The 24134-nt window shown below is 44.2% G+C and overlaps 2 protein-coding genes across 3 annotated transcripts; both read left to right on the top strand.

Annotated features, from left to right (window-relative positions):
- Nucleotides 1–1316: 1316 nt before the first annotated feature.
- Nucleotides 1317–12118, top strand: LOC309377307 (dnaJ homolog subfamily B member 6-like). The gene is made up of 8 exons (XM_081924343.1): nucleotides 1317–1478; nucleotides 2533–2791; nucleotides 4748–4857; nucleotides 6608–6661; nucleotides 8067–8177; nucleotides 8762–8864; nucleotides 10421–10491; nucleotides 11392–12118. Exons 2-8 carry the CDS (start codon nucleotides 2727–2729, stop codon nucleotides 11658–11660), a joined length of 783 nt encoding a protein of 260 aa, XP_081780469.1. The 5' UTR covers nucleotides 1317–1478; nucleotides 2533–2726; the 3' UTR covers nucleotides 11661–12118.
- A 1444-nt stretch (nucleotides 12119–13562) lies between these two features.
- Nucleotides 13563–23242, top strand: LOC309354145 (uncharacterized protein). 2 transcript variants are annotated; one of them, XM_081884065.1, is made up of 5 exons: nucleotides 13563–13690; nucleotides 15492–15654; nucleotides 16701–16810; nucleotides 18309–18359; nucleotides 21543–23242. In XM_081884065.1, exons 2-5 carry the CDS (start codon nucleotides 15530–15532, stop codon nucleotides 23162–23164), a joined length of 1908 nt encoding a protein of 635 aa, XP_081740191.1. In that variant the 5' UTR covers nucleotides 13563–13690; nucleotides 15492–15529; the 3' UTR covers nucleotides 23165–23242. The 2 variants fall into 2 exon arrangements, with proteins under 2 accessions (XP_081740191.1, XP_081740192.1); XM_081884066.1 differs by lacking the exon at nucleotides 18309–18359.
- Nucleotides 23243–24134: the final 892 nt, after the last annotated feature.

The following is a 24134-nucleotide window of genomic DNA, read 5'->3' as shown; positions in this document are numbered from 1 at the left end:
TTACAATATCGACCCCCAATCTCTGCTGAGCAGTAGGTAGCAAGATTCCAGGGAATCAAGGTGTGGAGGAGTCTGTTCTGTTTTTAACAAATATGGTTTATTCTACACATATTTACACCGGAAGCATTCAATGGAGGGAGTGCAGAGTTTAGAGTGTTTGCATCTCAAGAGGGGTTTGTTCCCTACAGCAGTGCAGCATTGGAGCCTAAGGATCCTGCAAACCATTCCCATGCCTCTGTCCCAGCCTGCCAGAATGGTTCTCTTTCAGCCTCTGCATGGAGTTCTATCTATTTCCTGCTTCCCCTTCCCCTTGCCAACCAACTGCTCCCCTTCTCCCTGCTTTTCCAAGCCTAGTTTTAAAAGGTGACAATTTTCCTGTGTGACACCATGCTCATGTTGCCCTGGCAACCTCCCCCTCAGTTACCTGTGTCTTTTGTAGATGGCTTAATGGCAGGACCACCATCTCCCTCTGTTGGTCACAAAAACAAGCTCAGCCTGTCAGCTCTGATTAAACCCCAGCATCCAATAATCTAGAGGGGAAAATCTGGCACCCAGGGATATGGGGGACCCCTGCTCCCTCACTAACTCCTAACAATACATTTTCTCCTCATGCAGTTTTTCTAAAGAAAATTTCCCTCACCACACCCCTGCCACCTGGTATAGCACCTGTATGTTTCCCTGATTGGAGCAAATAGCAGCTGGGTGTGCAGCTGCCTGTGTCACTACTTTCATTGAAAAAGATTGCAGGCAGGGAAGATTATGCTCCACTCTCCCATCATAGTCATCACTCTGATTTGAACCACCATCTCCCCTGCAGCTTTTATTAAAGGGAAGGTTCTGTTTCTGGATGCCCCAGAAGACATCTAATTCTCTGAAACTTGAAATTGGAACCCAGCAACCCTAATGGAGGGTGACAATGGGGCGGAATTGTTGAAATTCATGATGACACGTAGCAGGTGGATTGTGCAGATGTTTCCTAGAGAAATTGGCAAGGGAGTAGCACCATCTTCTCCGGCTGTTATGCAGAAGCACCCACTCTAGGAAGCTTTGCTTCGGTCCTCATGACTAGCATCATCTTGGAAGTACTTCTGTTGCCTGCCAGTGCCTTTCAGGCATGAGTGGGGAAAATAAGAATTATGGATATAATAGTTCATAATTATGGATATCATAATTATGCAAGATCAGCAACATGGGCCAAAGGCATCCTTCTCTTTCTTCCTCCTCCGTCCCATGTGTGGTTAATTTTATAATTTCCCAAGTGAAAAATACAAAGAGATGACATCATAATTGGCTGGAGCATCCCATTGGCTGCTGCTGTTAATCAGCAACGGAACTGGATGCTAGGCTGCTGCAGAGTTCCTTTCCCTGTCCCTTCCTATCTGGCAGCAACTGGGCCTGTGCAGGTGTGAACGGACACCTGCAAGACCTTAGAACTGTGCCCACCATGCAGCCAGGACAGTTCATCCTTTCACAATAAGGTAGGCCTGGTCATGTTGTGAATGGGGTGGGGATTCACAGCGGGTAGGTCACTGTGAGAAGAAGGAAACTGGTAGTGGAGCGTTGACGCTGTCCTTAAACAAAGAATGTTCTTTTACACTTGCCAAGAGCAGAGGTCTTTCCATTCTTCTGGGGCCCTTGATACTGTTCCTTTGCAAAGACAACTCACATGGGGCTATGAGGTTCTCATGCAGCCTGGCAGTTTTTTTTCCCCTGTTTCAGCTTACACAGTGAGTTGTACCAGTTAGAACCACACATACAACTCTAAATTCTAGAACTGGGGTGGAGAACCTGTGTGGCACTTCAGATATTGTATGCCTTCAACTCCCATCATCCCAAACTGTTTGACCATGCTGATGACAGCTGATAGCCCTGGAGTCCATCATCTAACGGGCTCCAGGTTCCCCCTTCCCTGCTCCAGGTTAAACGTTTCACAGTGCCAACCACTTATAGTTCACGGCAATGACATTTTCTGAAATGGGTGATAATTACACTAACGGGAATAGATCAACCAGCTTTCACACAGGAGCAAAACCTCTGGGGACATAGGAAACTGCCTTTTACTGAGTCAGACCAATAGTCCATCTAGCTCCCTGTTGTGTACACTGACTGGCAGCAACACAGCAGGGTTTCAGAAAGCGGACATTCTCAGGCCTACCTGGAGATGCCTGGGATTGAACTTTCCACGTGAAAAGCACAGGCTGTACCACTGAGCTGTGGCCCTTCCCTACATAGCTACTGGCATTTTACTACACATTTAAGTCTATGGAGGTAAGGCTACCAAGATAACACAAACTAAGGGGGGGGGGGAGAGGAGATACAAACTAGAGTTGACCAGATAAAAACTCTAAAGCTTGTAGTTTTGCTACTATCTTCAGCTTATATAAAGGCAGTATGGCTTTATATGAGTCATGTGAAATGACAAAAATGTATAAAAGTACGTAGCTCTCCTTCCTCCACAACTGCCTTTTCTTTGTGATTTGGGAGATGCTAATGTACATCCCGCTGGTATAAGTTCTCTTCCATGTGCCGTAGGGTCAACTGTCCACACCACTGCCTTTTGCTACTCCGCATGGGGTTACCCAGCCGGGTGGATGGCCATGACCACCTCTAACCTCAGTTGATAACCCAAAGACATTGGTTGACACCCGGAGACAATAATCAACACCTGGCTGCTTTTTCTGTGTTTACATCCTGCTCACTGGTTCTGCTGGAAACATCAATCCACCATGGTTGAGTACTATGAAGCTCTGGGTCTCCCCCGGAATGCTTCCTTGGATGACATTAAAAAAGCGTAAGTACCTCTTCCCCATGTCCACCCCATTACCACCTTCCATGTTCTTAAGAGAGATGTTGCCCTCTCAGTCTCTCAGTCAATATGGGGTCTGGAGGGTAGTTATTAAATTACCTTTCACCTCTTGCTATACTTTTGGTGTCAAGGAAGGAAGAGACGGTTGGGCTCTAGCATGATAGGTGCCGGTTATTTTTCCCCCCTAGAGATCAGGCATCTGTTTAGGCATAGTCTGGGGAGGTTGCAACATTTAACTGATTAATCAGCTAGAGCAAATCAACAGCAGCAGCAACAAAAATGATGGATGAAAAGGATGCCCTGCTAAATCAAGCAGCAGCCCCCCCCCAAAGTAGATTTTTTTTTAAAAAAATGCAACTTTTAAAAAAACAACACACTGTAAATTTCAACCTCCATGAAAGAAAGATTCTCCTTCCTGCATTGCAAATCCTTTATTGAGCAGGAGGTTGGACTGGATGACCAGATTCCATTGTTCTGGGATTCTCTTACACAAAGGATAATGGGCCTTTTCTAAAAGGATGCCTACTGCAATGTTCACGTACCTCACCTGAATAGGATGAGGGTTCCTTTAATTAGGCAATAGCACTAGTACCCTGGTTCTATCTCTCACCATGAAAATTTGATACAAGGCTCACTAGGGTTTAGACTCAGAACCTATTCCAATGCCAGGGCTCAAACCTTATGCCAGGGTTCAGTTCCTGGCACACCTCAGTCCTCCAAAACCTTGCCACCATTCTTCATCCCATCCCAGCCAGAATTTTCTACATGAAGCAGCTGCTTCACTCTGCTGAATTCTTTAGCCCAAACATGCATTTGGAAACCATGCTTCTTAATATATTACCACAAGAAAGAATAATACCACTGAATATTCATATTTTGCTACCCTTGTACTACAGAATCTACTGCTGGACCGTTATATTAGTAGGTTGCCTCACTGTCTGATAATCGGGCTGGTTCCCTGACTCCTCTTGTATGAGAGGCTTGCTGAGGGCAGGTTTTTGGGGTTTTTTAGTGTGTCTGTATTTGTTGTACAATGGTACCTCAGGTTAAGTACTTAATTCGTTCCGGAGGTCCATTCTTAACCTGAAACTGTTCTTAACCTGAAGCACCACTTTAGCTAATGGGGCCTCCTGCTGCCGCCGCACCACCAGAGCACGATTTCTGTTCTCATCCTGAAGCAAAGTTCTTAACCTGAGGTAATATTTCTGGGTTAGCGGAGTCTGTAACCTGAAGTGTATGTAACCTGAAGCATATGTAACCCGAGGTACCACTGTATATATAATAAAATTCCATCAAACAGCACATAATTTTTTCAGGATCCTCCAAGCATTTGCCAACATATAATTTATGAGGGTTTCCCACCCTAGCTAACACAAGACCCTTAAGGTTTTCCATTTGGGGGGCAATTAAGTTCTGGCAGCCACCAAGATCCGTGTCAAGAGTTCCTGAGAGTTGAACTCTTTCAGCTGATCGTCCCACAGAATCTGTGGTGATGTTGGACTGGGATAGCTGACTTTTTTGGTCATTTCTTGACACATCAGAATTTGAATACCTGTAGGAAGTCTTAGCATAGGTGTGAAAAGGTGTCTCTTTCCCCACAACAATTCTGAGAAGATTGTGATGTCATGTGGGCAATTCGCCCTGGTGTGTGGTGCCATCTATACAGGAGTTTCATAGAATATTCCCTCACATAAGCTGAGACAGACCGGTATGGTTTGGATGGCCATAGTGCATGCCATGAAGTAATGAGAAGCTTGCTGAGGGAAAGTCTGAGTCTTTTTTGCATCTGGAAGAAATGGAGACTAGGGATAGGAGTCTGTTCCCTTCCTCGCCCTGGTGTCAGGAAAAATATGGCTAACCATACACAAATCTGTAGTTGTAGAAATGGTCACAGGGATACTGACTTTTATCATCCATTGTGCTTTCTGGGGGACCATAAAGATACAGGAAGAAAGCTCTAAAGTGGCACCCAGATAAAAACACAGAAAACAAGCAATTTGCAGAACAGAGATTCAAGGAGATTTCAGAAGCCTATCAAGTACTTTCAGACAGTAAGTATTCAACCTCTCACCAACCCTCTCTCATCACTGCCTCTTGTGCAGCACTTCTCCTCCTCCTGATCAGAGCTTTACCAGTCGCATGTTTCCTATGCAAGTATGTGGTAGAGCAAAGAGTGGGATTTTGCTTAAAACAAGAAATCCAAGCAAATTCATTTGATGACTTGGATGCCAAAACGGGAAAGCAAAACCACTTGGCACACTGCTGCACCTACTGGGGACTAAGTGTAGCAATATGTGGGGTCTCCCTCCCTGAGCTTTCCTCACAAAAACCTGCTCTTTAGCACTCAGTTGGAGCAAACGTCAATTCGGGTTTTAAGCAGATTGCTGTTTGCTCCAATTGAGCTTTAAAGAGTGGATTCAGAGCAAAGAAAAAAGAAAAAAAGAAAAAAAAGAAGGAGGAGGGTGCTCAGACACGGAGCTTTAAAGCATGGACCGTGCCTGGAAAGAGTGGAGGAAAGATAAGTGTAGATAAGCCCTCAGTGCATCATTTAAAAGAGAGACCTGGAAGAAAAGGACACAAAAAGGCTCAAAAGATGTGCAAACTGTACCAAAGGTTTGCAGTGTATTCTGGCACCTGTTACATGCAAAATGCTAACATAGACAGGCAGACCCGAATACTACAGGTCTTTCCTCACTCATTATCCTTGACACATTCATATAGGCCCTTAATGCTACCTTATACAATGTACAGACACCCCCCTCAAAGGACTTAGTGTGATTTCATGCATTGGGCTGCCCCCATGCTGTGGTGGCCATTGTTTCCCCCTTACCTGTGAAGGGTGTGTGCGTGAAGTGGCCTTAAGAGCTTTCAGAAATTGTATGTGAGCAGTGTGCCCCCCCCTTCTTTATTGGTTTCTCTTAGAGACTGAACACACTGCTGGTTGAAAATGTCTTCTCTGCAGTAAAAGGTTGATTGTAACTAATTCCACCATTTAATTTGACTCTGATAGTATCTCTTGTTCATTTCAAGGAAGCTGGTATTTTCCACCTGTACCTTAAAGTGTCAATAATTCACCAAGGCCCCAATTGCTGCATTGAATATCCTCAGTTGAGGCTAAAATCCTCTGGGCTCAGGTGGTGGTTGGTTATCACACGCTCTATAGCCTGGCGACCCTGTTCAATACACCATTACCTAGTGGCATAATCTATTTTGCCATGGTTAATCTGTCCTGGTTATTTTGTGGCAAAGATGCATTTTCAAGTTTCAAACTATATGCTATCGTGGGAAGAACCCTGGCAGAAGCAGGGCTCCTCCAAGTGGACTATTTATTGAGCATCCATCCAGATTTGCTTGCACAAAGCTTACACAGTTGTTAGACTAAAGACAGTGTCTGGTTTTAATTGAGCATTTGTTCCAATTTGTTTATGGGACAGTTATATGACAATTCTGCCCATTCATCACCTGTCCATTCATCCTTTGTTCATCTCATGCTTTTCAATGCAATTCCCCATCACTTTCCTAACTGCAAAAAGTCCTGGTTTTTCTCAAGTGGATTTGTTGTGCTGGTAGAGTGATAGAGCCCTTTCATCTTTTTAAATCACACAAACCTAAAGTTCTCGTATGTGCTTGAATCCCTCCTGTGAAATGCTGACAGCCTAGATGCGCCTACAGTGGTTTCCGCTTCCAGGTGATGCACCTGTTATTCAAGATCCAGCATGGCATGCCAGGCTGCTGTTAGAAACCACTGTCTCTGAGATCGGATGGCGGGTTGGTTGACTTCTTATTCTTTCTCCCTTTCAGAGAACAAACGTGACATCTATGACCGTTGGGGTAAGGATGGGCTACTGGGAAGAGGTAAGTGACAGGCAGTCCAGAAAAATTCTTCTCCATCACAGAAGATAAGATGACTCAAGCAACATATTTAACCTAGTTCCATGGTTCTTTCCTTTGTAAAAGATCTTGTGTGTTGGTAACTGTGAAAGTTAGCTATGGGAATGTTTTGGTTTTATATTTTTAAAAAAACACTATTGTTTTTAATGTTTTGTTGTTTGCTGCCCTGGGCACCTTTGGGAGGAAGAGTAGGATAAAAATGGTATAAACTTATTCACTCACTTTAAAGCAACCTGGGATAGATTACGTCTGAGGAGAGATTACTGTAAGGTTCTTGTGCCTTTCTCCTCATGGCAAAAAGAAGTCTGTAATATGTGTGTGTGTGATTTTGAGCTGGTAAATAACAGAAGAGGAAAGGGGAAAGTAGCCTCTATCACTCCAAGTGCTGTTTGTCACAGATTGCTTTGGGTTAAGGAAGAAAAAAAATGGAGGAAATGGTCACACAACTCCACTCAACATTTAGATCACACCTGGTATTCTTGTAAAGAGAAAATTAAGCTATCCGTGGTAAGAACTTGCTGCAGGGTGAGGGTGAAAGATCTCTACACAGTCTCATTTGGGGTGGACATTGGTCAGTCACAGGGCAATTAAAAGCTACCACTTGTATTTGGCCCCAGGATTAACAGAGTGATATCCAGAATGTGCAATGTGTAAAGAATAGATAAGGCATTTTTACCCAAACATTTGCCGTTTTAGTACTGGGGACAAATGTCAAATAATGTCAGTGGAAGTTCTGTTCCTTTAGTTTCTGAACTGGAATTTAGATGACCATGAGCAAATCTTTACAGAGTAGTACTAGATTCAGCTTTGAATATGTTTGTCTCTGGTTCCACCCAGAACATTGGGTCTATTCAGAAGCCCAGTGCTTACATACCTGGGGCACAATTTCGGAATCCTATTGGTTTCAGTAGGAGAACAAAGCATGTGATTCATTCTCTCCCATTGAAATTAGCATTGGTTGGATTGCACCCTTACTTTGTGTTTCTGTAAATCAGGGTTGGGTAACCTGTAGCCCTTGTTTAGACTCCAATTACCATCGCCCCTAGTAAATGTGGTCAGGGATTATGGGAGTTGTAGTTCAGCAACATCTGAAGGGACACAAGTTTGCCACCCCAACATTAAATTAAACTGTCCTGACTGTACTTGCTCATGGTGCTCATCTGCTGAGGTTCAAAGGGGATTGTATACAGCAATGCCCTATAACAATCTTCATCCTTCTGGGCTTTTGCATTCTGGTTCCAGGACACCTAGCTATGGGGAAAGGAATTTCTATTTTGACAACTTCCAGGTCCTGTGTCCCACATCCCATCATCTCATCAAATATCCAGGATACCTGGCTTTGACATATCTTTCCTTTTAACTTTTTCAGGTAGACCTGGGGCATCATCTAGGACCAACATGAGCCCTGATTATATGTTCCACTTCCGCAGTGCCCATGATGTCTTCAGGGACTTCTTTGGAGGACGGGACCCTTTCTTTGGTAAGTGCTGATTCCTCTCAGAGGCCTGGAAGGTACCTAAAAGTCAGTTGGTCTAACTCCCTGCCTGTCAACTCACATAATCTCTCTGGCCTACAACCTGCCACAAGGAAAGAAGGAGTGCTATATAAGTGGTGTTTCTGGAGAAATAGTTTCAGGTGACTCAAGAGAGAGAGCCAAGACACACATGGTAGAACAAGGCAAAATAAAAATCTCACTCCAAGTAACCAGCTGCCAAGGCTGGAGACAGAGGCAGGTCATCACTAAAATAATCAGATGTCTTTTTTCAGTGAAGTTGACTCTTTATTCAAGGAAATGAACATACACTTGGCCTAGTGGCCTCAGCAACACCAGTGGGTCTTCTCCCTATGCAGCAGTTACCAGGATGGAAGGTTCACCCTTTCTATGGCTCTTCCTCTCCTGGATGTTTCCCAAGCCATCTCAAACTGCCTGATGGGAAAACTACTCCAAAAGCCAGGCCCAGGAGAGCTGAAGGTCCACTGAAGTATCTACTGTGTTCCTACCTGTGTATCTCTTGGCACTCATCTCAAGTACTTGAGGCCTGATGTTGCCATCTTGATTTTCAGGAGATGCAATGCCATTTGGTGCATGTGCTGGTGGAGGAAATGGGTTCTGCTTCTACTCTTCATCAACGAATTTCGTCAACGGCAAACAGATCACAACCAAAAGGTGAGGGTGGGCCAGTGGACAGCCATGACTGAACCATTGCAGCTTTCACTCACTAAGTCACATGGTTTTCTTAGGGTGACCAGTTTCCTCACTAGAACTGTTCCTGTGCCTTGAACAGCAACTTGACAGGTATCCATGTGTCAGTCTGTTCTTGAAGGTTCTTGAATAGGACAAATAAAACGCTGGCAAGCATTGGCACTCAGGGAAGAGAACAAGAAGATCTATTGTGGGTTGTGGCAGGAGAAGGAGAAGGGGCAAGCCATAGCAAGGGCAGGTGTCAGGGTAGATATCATTGGGCTACCGCCAAGGCCCACATCCCTTCTGGGGGCCCATTGCCCAGTCTCTGGAGCCACTGAGGCCTGCTCGTCTTCCTTGCTATTGCTGCCTGTTCACTAGCCCCTCTACAAGTATGCTGTGACAGGAGCAAGGAGATGGAACAGCAGCTTCCTCTTGACCATGGTTTCCCATACTTGGGTCTCCAGCTGTTTTTAGACTACAATTCCCACCACTGTTCCTGCTAGCTAGAGATGATGGGAGTTATAGTTAAAAAACAACTGGAGAGCCAAGTTTCGGAAACTCTGCTGTGGACAAATGATCAGGGTGGGCCCAGAGAGGAGAAGTAAGTGGGCAACAGTGCCTTGGTGAGGAGAGGGGCTCACTGAGGGCCCCTTGCCCAAGGGGTCACCAGAACCTGGAGCCAGCACTCATTACAGACTTATGGGCTGTATAAACCCAGACTGTGAATTAGGAGAGTGCAGAATTCAAATCTGACTTTTCACTGCTGTAATTCTTCCTTTTGACCATCATTACCATATTAATTATGTGCATTGTTTCTTTTTTAAAAAAAAATACTATGCAACTGCTTGTTTTTAGAGTGAGAGATATATTTAACAACTTATGAGAGGTAATGATATGAATATTAATTAACTACCCAGGTTCAGATTTGATTTCTGTTCTTGAAGACAGGATGTTTATGGTGTGTGTGTGGGTGTATGACATACAAACACAAAAAATGTACCTGTTTCGTTTTAATACATAATTCTTGTACAACCCATTTAGCCATACATTCAGATCTTTTTATTTTAGAGCTGTGTTACATACATTGAAATTGATTTTAATATAAAAGAATAATAAATAAAAAGGTACATAAAATATAGTATAAACTTATAAATTACACTTATAAAAGATAACAGCATTTATTGGCATTTTACTTCTAGGCCGCATCTGGGAAAAGTAACATCACATATGTAGCCAGGTTTTTAGTCACGCAAAACTTTCTTAGATGTGAAAGGAGCTGACTCTCCCACCAAGGTTCACTTCTTCCTACAACCAGTTGTCAGCTTATAGGGCAGGGATGGAGAATCAGTGGCCCACCAGATGTTGTTAGACTCCATCCTCATCAGCCCCAGCCAACATGGCCAATGGTTATTGCTGGTGGTTGCAGTTCAGCATCATCTGGAGGGTACCATTTCTCATCCCTGGTTTGGGAGGCCAATTGGATTTGGCTTTCTCCTCTGCTGGCAGAGTAACTTATTCAGCATTTCTCTCCTTCCCAGGATTGTTGAGGATGGACAGGAGCGAGTAGAAGTTGAAGAGGATGGAGAGCTTAAATCTGTTCTTGTTAATGGTAAGGTTCAGAAGTAGAGAATGGGACTTTTTAAGAAAGCCTCAGGTCCCGTGTGGGGCAGATGTATCTGTGGGTGCCCCAGTGCTCACAGCCACCATGTTATGGAAAGCAGATTTAAGCTATGCAGAGAGACACAGACAAGATAGTCTTGCAGTTTCATGGATGTGATGTCCGATCCTACTGACCTTGTTTGGCACTGATATATCTAACCCAGTGGTTTTCAACCAGTGTGCTGTGGCACTCTGGGTTGCCTTGGATGATGGTCAGGGGTGCCACAAGCAACACTGGCCTCTGTCCCTCTTTCCTTCCCTTCCTCCTCTGATGCTCTCTCGCATCTCTGCCTGCCAAAGGCTTTCACAGCTGTTTATTGCAGCAGCCCTGGGCAGTGGCGAAGCTACTACCGGGAGCGGAGTACATCCGGGGGGGTGGCTGGCGTGCATCCCAGGGGGTGTGACACGTGTCCCAGGGGGTGTGGCGTGCCACCCGTGGGGGGCATGGCGCTCGTCGGGGTGTGTGTGCATGGCATGGGGTGAGCCTCCTGGGGTGTGCACGGTGAATGGTGTGCGTTGCAGGGGTGCGCGGTGAGTGGCGAGGGCCCTGGGGGGTGCCGGCTGCGATGTCACCCCCCGGATGGCACACAGGGCAGACCGCCCCCCCCCCCGCTCGCCTTCGTCTGCCAGTGGCCCTGGGTATTGGCTCCACAGGTAAATGGTGCCTCTGGGAGGCACCTCCCTTTGGGATGGGGTGCAACTCAGAGACCAGGAACAGCAGCAGCAGCAGCTGCCCAGAGGACAGGAGAGCAGAGGAGACTGGGGAACACTCAGTGTAGTTGGTTAAGAGAGCCGTGGACTCAAAAAGGTTGAAAACCTCTGGTCTAACCTGTCTCGCCCTTTCTTGCAGGTGTGCCCACTGAGAGAGCATCCATTAGAGAAGCTGGGGGGCATCATGGTGAGCCCAACAGATACAGGTCCGCACCTCAGTTCGGCTACCATGATGACTCCGATTCTGAACCCATCTATGAGGTGCGCACCATCAGGCATGCGTTCCCCAACCAAAGGAATAAAGGCTACAGAGCAGGAAATATGTCCCCTGCAGAAGACACAGATAGCGAGTCTCATGATGAGTTCCAGACTGAGGATGACGATGAATCCCATATCCCTGAGTTCTAGCAGCATGATGCACATGAATTAAATCCCATATATTGGTGGCAAGTCAGGAGGAACTTGTTGCCACGTGTGCCTGATACAAACACACTGAAGACACTGATAAGAAGAAGTAGGTGCAAAATGGACTCTGGGTGGAGCTAGGCAGCTGCTGAGTGGGGAGAGGCTGGCTGCCAAGAAATATGTCATGACAACAAGGAGGGATGGGCAGAAGGAAGAGGGGGCAATGCAGTAGTGAATGCCACCCCTCAGGCAGAGAAAAAAAACAGTCCCATGCCGAAGGGAATAGCTTCACTCTCACAAGTCACCAATCGACTCCACTATGGTTGAAGAAGACTCAGGCAGAAACATGTCCTCTAAGTCTACTTGCTTACCAGTATAGTGAGAACTGAAAATTATGGGATCCATTAGGATGGAGGTTAGCAAAGGGCAATGGGCTGTTTAATAAAGGTTGGGAACAGTGATGTTTGTTTCCATTTTCTTTTCTGATCAGCCATGGAGGAGATACTTGTGTTCCTCAAGACGAAAGAATGCAGTATGGTCAAGATTTCTCTGGCTCTGGGGCCTACAGCCTTGTGGTGGGGGCTGCCTCAGAGATGTGATGCATCTTCATTCACAGATGTAGTTCTTTAAATGGCAAAGCTGAAGACATTCAAGAAGAGGCCACACTAGGGTTTTGGATGTGGTTGGGTTTTGGAGTGTCCTTGTGGCCCCCGGATTTTGGTACTGGTTTGGAGTTGATTAGACAAGGTTGGATTTTTTGGCATCCACTTGTGACCCCAATTTGCTTTGTCAGTTACGGTACTTGTTTGGGGGTGGCAGCACAAAATGTGGGGTTCGCAGAACAAAACAGCACAAAACTTTGGCATCAGTTTGAGGGCATCTGGAATTTTGGGGTCACATGTTAATGAAGCTCTCTCAAACCACTGTTGGAGGTTACAGTGAAATATGAGTCACCTCCTAGCTAGCAACTCCATTACAATCAGCAGAGCTACTGTGTTTTAAGGTCGTTGTGCAACTGTCATAGGTACCTATCAGCACCAGTGACATCATGGATTACAAGGGACACACTTCCCACCTCTGTGTCCAGGTAGTTTGAGGCATTTTTAGTGGGGGTTGTCTTTCTTTTTTTTTAAGACTATTTTAGGCTAGATCAAGGTGGTCTAACCTCTCAGACTAAATGGGCTGCAAGAGTGACACACACCCTGGGGGCCAAACAGTGAATTAAAATTCCATATCATAAAGTGTTCACAATATAGTTAATATTATCTTAATATGCACAATTAATGAATTTAATTAAATATATCTATTTAAATATAAACTTAATATATTTAATTAAATACACAATATTATTCACAAATGAATTTATTAAACAGATTTAATACACAAACACATGTATGCACTTTCACTAACAACGCAGACATCTGAGCTAGAGAATTCTTCGCAAATTGATTGATGTCTGCTGTGGTTGGTTTTTGACATCTGCAGGCACCTCTCAAGTGAATTGTCTGCCAAGTTGCTTTGAGTTTTGGAATTTAATGAAGTTTATGTTTGAAAATGCTTGAAGTTAAGCCCCATCACATTTCTGAATCACTATTTTGGTGAATCAACCAAATGAATCAACCAATGATTGCTGCTTCTCGCCATCTTTGCCATGGCATCTTGCTACTTGGAACTGGTCCATGGATAGATAGCAAACAGAGTTATTGACAGATTAATTACAGGCTTAAATGTGGAGACTACACCATTTCATTTATGGGCTGTGGCATGTCTATTTGGGTTGTTACAGCTGGTGCGTATTTCTGAGGTTCTGCCTAAGAGCCAGGATGCCCTGGAGCTTACACCATACTTCCTACTGCCTGTTGCCAGCCAACCACAAATCATGAGTGCAAGTTGCAGAGCCCCTGACATCACAATCAAGCTCCTCTTTTCTTACCCCGGGCAGCAGCTTTGAGTAACTAGGGCTGTGCCTACATGGAAAATGAATATACCAAAGGATGTGTCAATCATCAGGAAAAATCCATTGAGACTGTGAGGTAGGGCTTGGGTTTCAGCTATTCAGATACTTAGTGGAACTGCCCACCAAGCCTTCATCCTGGGTTGACTAGCTCATTTTATGCCACCTGAAAACAATTGCCTTTGATACACAAGGCCAGGGTCACTGCTATGCTAAGTATTGTTGGTTCAAGAGGAAAAATAGGTATAAAAGGATAATTTCTGGATGCCAAGCTCTACATTTGGGGCAAATACTCTTTGGTGATAGAACCACAGCAGAGATTTAAAATCACAAAATATGCAGCAAAGTGAAATGTGGATGTATAGCCTGTCAGACCTTTAAAATATGCCCTTGTGAGTTCCAAAACTTCCAAAGACCACATGTTTGGTAAGTTAAGATTGGTTTACTTACAAATTCTTCAAAGATCTGGTTCATGTACTTTTTTCCATCCAGCATTCAGAAAAAAGTTGCACTGGCAGTAAAACTTGTCAGTTACAGAGGTGAAAGTTCCTAAATAATTGGTATAGGAACTCAAAGAGTGGCTTGTGAGAGCTGTGCAGCTAAGCTGTAGCAACCAGGTTAGCCTTTTCACTCGCTGGGCTTCTCAGAAACACTGAAGGGGAACAAAGGATTGATTACCAAGACCCTCCCACAGTGAACTAAACTTGGCTGGACACCTTACTCTATGGCCTTAACTCCTTCATGCATTAATTAGACTTATGTATGTTGGTTATAATAGGCTGGTTATCCCACAAGTAGATCATAGACTTGGGCTCTAATCATGTCAAAGGGTCGATTTAAGGCAGCCTTCCACCAGCTAGTGCTCTCCAGATGTTGCTGGACTCTAGTATTTCCCATCCCTGACCACTCAGTTGGAACTCATCAGCATTTGGAGGGCATCAGCTAGAGAACTCTGTTTTAAAGCAACATTTCAGTTCAGTGAAGTGTAAGCATCTTGTTGCTTGCTCTGCTGGCATAAAAGAAATATTCACTGCATATAAACGTGCGGCTACTTTGACAGTGAAGAAAACTATAGCACAGCACTTACCCTCTGAGGGACTATGTCATTTCTTAGGCCACATCCATACCATACATTTACAGAACTAATATACCGCTTTAACATTATGGCTTCCCCCAAAGAATCCTGGGAACTGTAGTTTGTTAAGGGTGCTGAGAGTAATTAGGAGACCTCTATTTCCTTCCCTTTGGCCCCTATCTCCTGTATCTGAGTTTGGTCACATCTGCACTATAGTTTTAAGGCACTATGACCCAACTTTAAGTTATGACTTCCCCCAAAGAATCCTGGGAATTGTAGTTTGTTAAGGGTGCTGAGAGTAATTAGGAGACCTCTATTCCCTTCACAGAGCTTCAATTACTAGAGTGGTTCTACAACCAATTCTTCTTCCCCGGGAACTCTATGAATTGTAGCTATGAAGTAGTATGATACAGATTGAAATGTATATTCTGTTTATACTCTGTTTCCTGTAGTGATGCATGTAGCCCTGAAAGGCAAAGACTAATTCTCAGATGCACCCAGCTGAGGTTTAAACCAATGGCTTTTTAATTTTTCATTTGTATACCGCTTTTCTATTTTGCTATACACAAAGCAGTTTAAAACCTTAGATATGAGAGAATACACAGCAAAGATCACACATCCTATAACAGTCCGATCTAATGCAAATAATTCTTAATTAAAAACACAAGTATAAAAACAAACTTAAACCAATTAAAATAATTGGCATTGATCCAAGATCCAAGCTAGTTTTATAATTTATAGACTTATGGCAAGACAGTGAGCCCGCTCTTTCCACCTAGTTCTCCTTCTGCTTTCTATTCTGCAGGGCCAGGTACTTAAGGCATCTCCTTGTCTCTGCCCCGCATGGGTCAGCCAAGACACCCCAGTGTTCCTCCAAGTCTCTCAACAGGACAGACAAAAGATGAGAAGGACTATTATGAAGTCCTGGGCATTCCCCAGGGGGCAACGCTTCACGACATTAAAACGGCGTAAGTCAGCCTTCAGAGCATTCAGTTCACCCGAGGAACCGCCAGCCTTGAGGCAGCTCTGTCTGGCTCACGGCCTCCATTCTTCCCTCCTCATCCCCAGCATCACATTTAGGCTTCAAAAGACTTTCCTACTGAAGCCAATAGGATTTGTTTCCAAGCCTAATTGATTTCTTTTCAAGCCAGAGTCACAGCTAGGGAGGGGAAAGTTAACCTTCCCCCTTGCCAAAAATGCCTTTGCGCCATTACTTATTTAGGCTGGATAAACTCTTCTGTTGGCTTCAGTAGGAAGGTTTTGTGAGGCCTAAATGCAGCTACGGAAGGGGGAGGCTACATTGTGTGTATAGGACAGAGAGGAGGGGAGAATGAATGAATTAATGAATGGATGGGTTGTGTGGATGAGATAACAAGAGAGTATGTGCTGTTTTCAAAAGAGAAGCCAGCATTGAATCCTGAGTAACCTATTATGAAATCCACAAGTATACTTATATATACTTTTAATGGCTAGGAATGGGATTTGTTATGTTGGGGCAATGAGGAAGCACTGAATTCTAATACCTTCAGAAGTCAATGAAGTAAACATTTTCCTTCTTTAGGGTTGGCAAAGTGTTTGATTTTGAGTTGCAGAAATAGATTCAAAAATATATATATTTGCCCAGGTGGTTAACGGGTGGTCCCAAACAGACTAAGTTGTTTCCAGAGGGTCAGGAGGTTTGCACAGATCGCTCACCCATTCAGGTAGATGCCACCTTATGTCCTTTGTGCAATAAATAGCACCTACATAACCCACCTGTGAGGAAGGGGTACAGGGTGATAAGTAGCAAGGAACACTACAGCACCCTTGTACAACAAACCTGGTTCTATTTGTAGAATTTTGCGGTTAAAAAAAAGTGATGGGGAAAGCACCGGAAAGTGGGAGATAATTACCAATTGGCAGAGTGGTATAACCTCTGCACAAATTTTGTGCAAACAAATCAGGATGAATTCCTAAAAAAATAAACAGGCCACCTGGAACCTAATTCTTCGCATCCTTTCCTTTAACTGAACAGGTACAGAGAGAAACTGAAGAAGTGGCATCCTGACAAAAACCCAGATAACAAAAAGGAAGCTGAAGAGAAGTCCAAGGAGATAATGGAAGCATACAAAGTGCTGTCAAACTGTAAGGGCTCAGACTCCTAGACCCTTCTGCTGTTCTCACTTCACTGGGGCCTTGGTTTCCCAATGAAACACAAGTTGACCCTAGAGAGTGAGGGAGGGAGTCTTTTCAACCTGCCCTATGCACTGAAGCAATCCTGGTTAGAAATCCACACCAGGAATCTCCAGTCATTTCCCACCTCAGAAGCATCCTTAACCCCAACCTGCAGCATGGGACTCACATTTATTTTATTTTTTAACATACCGTATATATTCCCCTTCTCCTCCTCTCTCTGGATCTATTGACACTGCTTTAAGAGTCTACGGGCTTAACCGTCTTCTCCCTACGGAACGCTGGGAAATGCAGTTTGGGGTGGGAACCAGCCGGTGACAGATCTCTCTTAGCACCTGTGCCAAACTGCAGTTCCCAGGCTTGCAGGGGGAGAGGCTAACAAGTTATAACTAGTACAGAAATGGCACCAATATTTAGAGTGGATATATACCCACACTTTTTTCTCTGCCTGCTCCCAGGCCCCTATCTTTCTACTTTTCTTTTTCTTTTAAAGTAAACGTTGTGATGCCATTGCTACGACCCACCTTATGTCAGACTGGTCCAAACCCAATAGATAAAGAGCAGCAGTCTACACACATCTCCTGATTGCCTGGAGGCATCACCCTCTTTGTTTACCGTATATGCACAGGAGGCTGATGTCCCCTTCGTGCCTCAATGTTTCCATCTTCCTTTTGGGGAATTGCTTTGGGGTGCTCATCTGAAGTAGTAGAGCTGTGGGGAAACATGCAGTTTCGCCATCAGTCCACTTCCTATTAGTAGGTGCCTAGAGCTTCTCTCCTGCAATATGCCACCTTCTTTAGATGGCTGCCAGCATCTCTGCACATTTTCATGGCTCCCTATGCTGCTGCAATTGACTATAACTAGGGACAGGGACATAAATTTGCTTCAGCTTGCATTTTAATACTACTCTACCTTATTCACGCTTCCCAAACCAAAACACAAGCCAAAATGCAGCTATCCTTCGAAATTCACACTTACCTTAATTTTGCAAAGCAGTTCTTAATAAAAAAACAACAACCCCAAACACCTGTGTATACATTAGAGGAAAGTAAAAATGCTTATAGCGAAAACGACACACAAAAATGATTCATGTTAGGAGAAAATAGCTTGCAAAAACTAGGCAAAATTGCAAACAGATATTAGAAGAAATGTTGATGAATTTTCACATGGACTTAAAAAAAATGCAAACTAGTGCAGGAATGTGGTGAATTGAATTTAAAGATGGAAAAACTTAAAAAAAAAAGGGAGAGAAACTGAAACTGGCAGGTTTGTTTATCCCTAACTTCTTTAAAAGCTGGTTAGTCACTGGGGGGAGGGGGAATACAGTAAGTTTCAGTTTTATGGATGCCTTGTGCCTAGAGGGGTGGTAGTTCTCCAAGTCCTGAATCAAGTGCTTGCAGCTGGCTGCAGCAGGGCTGGAGAACTTTCAGGTATATCTTCTGCCTTTCAGCAAACAAGCGTAACCTGGATTGCTCCCTCCAGAACAGACAGAATGAAAAAGGTGAGTGATTTCACAATTCAGTCTCACGTTCCTGAGAGGAAATGGAGAAAGCCACAATTAGGAGTGTCTTTGTGGAGCTCTTCTTGATCCGCAGAGCTGCAACCATTGGCCAAACAACATGCGATGAGGAATGTGTGGCAGCCAGTGACCTGCCTTTCCTATCTTGCCCCGGTAATATTTAGCTAAAGTAGAGCTCCAGTGCCATGTCATCAGGTGCTGCTTGCAGGGGTGAAGAAATTCAGAGTGTGATGATGCCACATGGCACTTCTTCTTTAATTACATGTTACCAGGGAGACCGAGATCAGCAACAGCCACTTGTTCTTTGTAACATGTGTTTGGGACCCAAGGCAGTGGAAGGGAAAGAGTGAAACATCTTTCTAATTGGATCCAGCTTTGACTTAATCCCACTGAGGTTGTCAGCTCAGCTGACCTGCACTGAATCCTGGGTCAGCCAGCCAGAGGCCACACAATTAATATAAGAATGCTGTTTGCCTCTGGTTGACCTGGCAGACAGAGATCAGATCGAGCATAATCAAAATCATTATCTGATGCATGACAGAAAGTGCTGTATTGACATGCTGGGTGTTAGCTGGCTAGCTCAGTAGTGGGTGCCTTATTCCTGCCCACCACTCTGTTACAGGTTTATAACCTATTTCAAAGCATGTCATGTACTTTTTAATTTTCATAGTTTTTCAGCTCTCAATAACCTGCACTGCATAGCCTTTTGCACTTAGCTACTCCAAGTGGAACTTCCCTTGACGACTGTTCCAAAGCTGTAGCTTGTGCAGAATGTGTTGGCTGACTTTTTATAACCTTGGAGCCACGATTCAAGTGCTGGTTCGACCTATAGAAGCGCTAAAAAGCTGGTATCTGGCATATCTAATAAACAGTTTCCACCCCTTCCTTTGCATAGTTATTGTTGGCTGTCTTCCCAGCAGTGTCCTCCATCCAACAATAGGCCAGACGTACACAGCGCCATTTGTGGTTGCTGCTCCCCAGAATCTCTCCCTCTGGGATTTGAACATTTAAAGATGGGAAGTGCTATTTTGAGTGAAGCAGGCATCAGCAGCTAGGAGATGTTAATGAGCAGTGTCAGGTTTATCTGCATATATTAGTTAGAATTTAGTTTTAAAATATGTACAATAGATGTTTCCAAACATTTTTGAAGTCTAAAATAAAAGGGGCAAAAAACCCACTGGCTAATAACACACTTTCTCAGTCAGCTCCTTATGCTTGAAATTTCAACTCCTTCATGGAGAACCAATTACTTAGCTGGCCAGAAGGTTGCTTAAGCAGGTGTTTGCCCAGCCGAGCCCAAGCTTGCTTTCCAATTAAGGGTATAACATGCTGTTGAGAACTAGCATTGCTGCAGCTCTTCTGCCTGCCTTGCAGCCTGACAGTCTGGCTGGCAGGTGAGTCAGGCAGAGCAAGGTAGCATTACTAAAGCTGTAGGGATGCCTGAACAGCCAGAGAATAAAGGCAGGACTGATGGTGCTCTGAAGCAGGTTAAAGAGAAAGCAGGAGAGACCAGAAGCTAGCAGAGGAGGATAATGGAGGCAACTCGGGAGCTAAAGTAGGAGGAAAGGGAGAGGAGGAAGACGAGGAAGACAGAGAAGGTGAAGAAAGCACAGGCAGTATAGAAATAGAGGAGAATGAAAGGGTCAAAGGGGGACAGGACTCCTTTAGAGGAGCAGGATACAAGTGGGTAGAAGTGGGTGGAGTTATAGAGCACCAGTAGTGAGTCAGAAAATAGGAGAAGGAAGTGTAGAGGTTGATAAGATCCCACCACTACAGATACCATTGGGATTAGTAGGAAAAGTTAACTATTAGAATAAACTTTAACCACCATAATATATTAATTGATGAACCAGTCATCCATTGTTATTTAATCTTTCTTGTCTTCTATTGTTTGTATTGTCATATATGTTAATTCAATGATCCATCTATCTATGAATGAACAGAGAACAACTTGGGTCTAATGATGCTAAGAGCCCTGACCACTTCAGAATAATGGGCTCACCAGGTGGTCTCTAAGAGACACCCTGGGGCTCTGAAGACCCTTGGGGTCTTATAGGAAATATGGTGTGGTTGGCACATGAGCTTTGCTGATTTTTGCCTTCAAGTAAGATGGAAGTGCTGAGTATTCCAGGCCTCTAACTGAACTGTCCTTTAAATAAACTGTGGCAAATAGGCCCACTTCTGAACTAATTTTTGCATCCATTTTGATTGGTTCTGGAAACACTAGAACAAGCCCTATAAGCTAATTTACCTCACCATAAAGCATCACAATTAAAGTTGTTAATATGGAAACCAAAGACATCTTTCTGTTTTTGTAACATCCTTCAGAGGTAGCCCAAACTAGCACATCAGTATTCCCCATTTCCTATCTTGCAACGAAATGCTTTTGTCTCCTTTTAGGAGAAAATATTGATTTAGCCTGACTTAATCAAACCACCTGTATAGATTATTTGAACAAGTTGTGTTCACAGCAATGCTATTTTTATAACTTATACTTTTATTATGCTCAGGTGTGAGCCAAACACATCTTTGTACAAGTTAGGTTTTTATAATATATCTTTGTAACTTCCATCCAGATACACTTAAAATAAGAAAGAAACTGTATTTGATGTAGTACTATTAGATGTTGCTAAAATTCTTTTGCTTTGATGACAGTAAGCTATGTTTAATCAAAATTGTTGCAGAAGTTGCATTGTATGTACTTCGGGCATATGATTATCAGATCCTTTCAAGAAGTTGCATATTTTGTGGAATGCAGTCTTGTTTTTCTTTGATAATTGAGAAAGATTAGAAAAATGCATCTCCTTCAAAGGAAGTTGGGTATAAGTATCTTCCTGATATACAGGTATTAAATTGTGACTTATGCTTTTAATTTCACTTATCTTCTTTTCTGAAATGCTTAAGTTCTACTAACTAAAGGAAATGTATTTGTTATGCACCTGAAGATTCATCCTTGAACATTAAATTTTCTGTGTGCTTATAAGAAAAGGGACTTATCCCCCTGTTAACATGGGGGTTGTTGCAGAGGGAACCAAGGTGAAAAACCTGTCAGACTACAGTCTGACAGACTACAGACAACTGTTTCCACTGCATAAAAATCTGGCTTAGATTTGTCCTGTGAACAGAGCAAAATTGTCACAAGACTAAAAACTTGGTTTATTGCAGGTGTGATGCCTGTCCATGAGAAACACAAGAGTAATACGGTAGACGAGAAAGACCACACCAAGTCAGACAAACCAAGTTCTCAGGATGACGAGTTGAGTGTGGAGAATGACAAGAGCTCTTGTTCTGAGTATGATGACTCAACATTTGAGTCTGATGATGAGTCGTCGAGTTCAGAGCATTATTCCACCTTGAACTCTGATGAGTCTAATGAATCCAGTTCTGAGTCCAGTTCTGAGTGTAGCAGATCAAGCTCCAAATCCAGTGAACCAAATTCAGAGTCAGATTCCGAGTCCAACGATCCACGTCAGAAGCCTAACCAGCCCCTTCCTTTGCATCCACGTAGAAAGCCTCACAAAAGACACCGGGCAAAGCATAACCAAATGCCTCCTGAGAAAAAGGATTTTCCAGTTGGGAAGGGTAAGCAGACCCAGGATGGGAGAAGGAGACTGCAGACTAGGGAGAAAAACCGGCCTGTCGAGAACAGCGCATTGCACACTAGGAGCAGCAAGTCTGGTAAAGAAGCTCTTGTAGAGAATAGCGAGAGCACCAATGGGAAGAGGAAAGCCCCAACTGGGGCCTATGCAGAAAAGGCCAGGCAACAGAGCGAAGATTGGGAGACCCATACGGGGAAGGCTAAGCTTCCCAAGCTAAAAACTGAGTTGCATGGTGAGAGTAAGCTTCATATAGGGAAGACAAAACAGCGGCATGAGAAGTCAGAGTCAAGCACCAAGAACAAGCTTCGGAGTGAGGAAGCTGATGCCCCCCCTGGAAAGCATGAGATGCAAACTGAGAAATTTTCAGCACAGAAACGTAGATCCCATCCAGGACGTCAACCTGATTGTGGGACAGAGCAGTGTGCTGGGCAGAAGGAACGATCTGACAAGCAGGAGCCACGTATTGGACACCTGAAGTACACTAGGAGGAAAACCTCACCAATCAAAAGTAAGGAGATGATGACTAAGTTGATATCGCCAAAGTTGAAAGATGGAAAAGCAATACGCTCCCAAAAGGGTGAGCTGCAGGCTGGGGAAAACAAGACGCACGACGGGAAGAGCAAGGCGAATGTCCAAAAGAAGGCACTGAATGATGAGAAGAGTAGGATGAAAGTCCAGAAAAATGAGTTGCATGCTGTGAAGAACAACATGGCAGTCCAGAAGAAGCAGCTGAATGCTGGGAAGAGCAAGGTGAAGGTCCAAAACAGTGATGGGAGAGGTAACAAAGCAGACCCCCAGCACACTGAGAGCGCTATGCCTGCTTATACGTGGAAGGTGCCAGCTACCGTCTGGCTTGGTCCAGCAGAAAATACAGCAAGTTTTCTCTTTGGTGGGGCCCCCGAGTTCTCTGGTGCTGGCCAAGCACCACTTCCGGCTAAAAGAAAACCACGTGGAACGAATCAGGCCATGCAAGTAAACCAGTGGGAAAATATCCAAGCCTGGAATAGAATAAACCAGTTAAATCCAAGGAAGAGCATGCTTCTTCCACATATTGACGCTCCAGCTCATAATGGAAAGACTTGGTCTCCATATTTAAGTAGCCAAGGGGAAATGTTTGACCCGAATGCCCCGTCTTCCTGTCTGCGATGCTCCCAATGCTGGTGCAAGCTCTTTAATGACAACCTGTGAGTGTGGATGAGTGCTGGGCACCTCCTGGAGTGAGTGTTTGAGAGTACAATAAAGGAAGGGTCAGGAACCCAAATTTTATTTGTTCATACTTGGTGCTTGCTCTTACTCAACAAGATACATGGGAATTATTATGAGGCTACCCAGATGCTGGACTCACAGAATCCCTCAGCCCCAGCCAGCAAGGGATGATGGGGGTTGTAATCCAGTAACATCGAGAGAGTCACAGATTTTCCATCCCTGAACTACCGTAACAGATGCAGCAATGGGAACACTGAGTATCCAGGGGCTGATGTGGAGAGGAACAACGGTGCTTTGGCCCAGGGATCCTTTTGCTGAAATAGTTGTCTGTCCCCAATATCCATGACACTTAAGCCACTTGCTGCTTTATCCCCACAGCATTTACTTTTCCTCCTCGACACTCTGATAATTTCTGCCCCGATTGCCCATGCCTACATAAGATGCCAACATATGAACATCCAAAGACCTCACCTGAATGAAACTACTGCACAACCTAGTTCAGCACTTGACTTGCCACAGTGGCTAACCAGATGTCTTCAGTAAGTTCAAAAACAGGGTATGAAGGCAATAGGCCCAGTGCTATTTTTCAAGGAAAAGAGATGTTGAAACTCACCATGAACACCTTATAATGGCAGTGGCGCCCACCTGAGAGGTGTCAGAACTGAGTTCTGGTGAGTTCCAGCTGGGGGAAAAAGCCCTGAGTAGGCCTCTTATGGCATGTGCCTCCCAGCCTCAATCAACTGGTATTCAGTCGAATACTGCTCTTGAACATGGAAACTCTGCTTATCCAGAATTTGCTACACTGAGTTCACTGGAACTTACTTCCCTAGTAAGTGTTTAGAACAACCGAAGTTTTGTTCCCTCCCTGCATATAAATAAAATGTCCATGACAGGAAGTGAACAATGTAACACCAATTTTTGAGATAGGGATCTAGTGGGGAGGGGCAGGAAA

Source organism: Podarcis melisellensis, assembly GCF_964234715.1.
Source record: "Podarcis melisellensis genome assembly, chromosome: 1".
Lineage (NCBI taxonomy): Eukaryota > Metazoa > Chordata > Lepidosauria > Squamata > Lacertidae > Podarcis > Podarcis melisellensis.
The sequence above is the reverse complement of the archived record's forward strand: the minus strand, read 5'-3'. Positions and strand labels throughout refer to the sequence as shown.

Coding starts and splice junctions, on each gene's coding strand:
- LOC309377307 (XM_081924343.1), top strand. CDS start 2,727: ATGGTTGAGTACTATGAAGCTCTGGGTCTCCCCCGGAATGCTTCCTTG. Junction 2,792..4,747: donor TTGGATGACATTAAAAAAGC/GTAAGTACCTCT, acceptor GGGACCATAAAG/ATACAGGAAGAAAGCTCTAA. Junction 8,178..8,761: donor AGGACGGGACCCTTTCTTTG/GTAAGTGCTGAT, acceptor CTTGATTTTCAG/GAGATGCAATGCCATTTGGT.
- LOC309354145 (XM_081884065.1), top strand. CDS start 15,530: ATGGGTCAGCCAAGACACCCCAGTGTTCCTCCAAGTCTCTCAACAGGA. Junction 15,655..16,700: donor CTTCACGACATTAAAACGGC/GTAAGTCAGCCT, acceptor TTAACTGAACAG/GTACAGAGAGAAACTGAAGA. Junction 18,360..21,542: donor GAACAGACAGAATGAAAAAG/GTGAGTGATTTC, acceptor GGTTTATTGCAG/GTGTGATGCCTGTCCATGAG.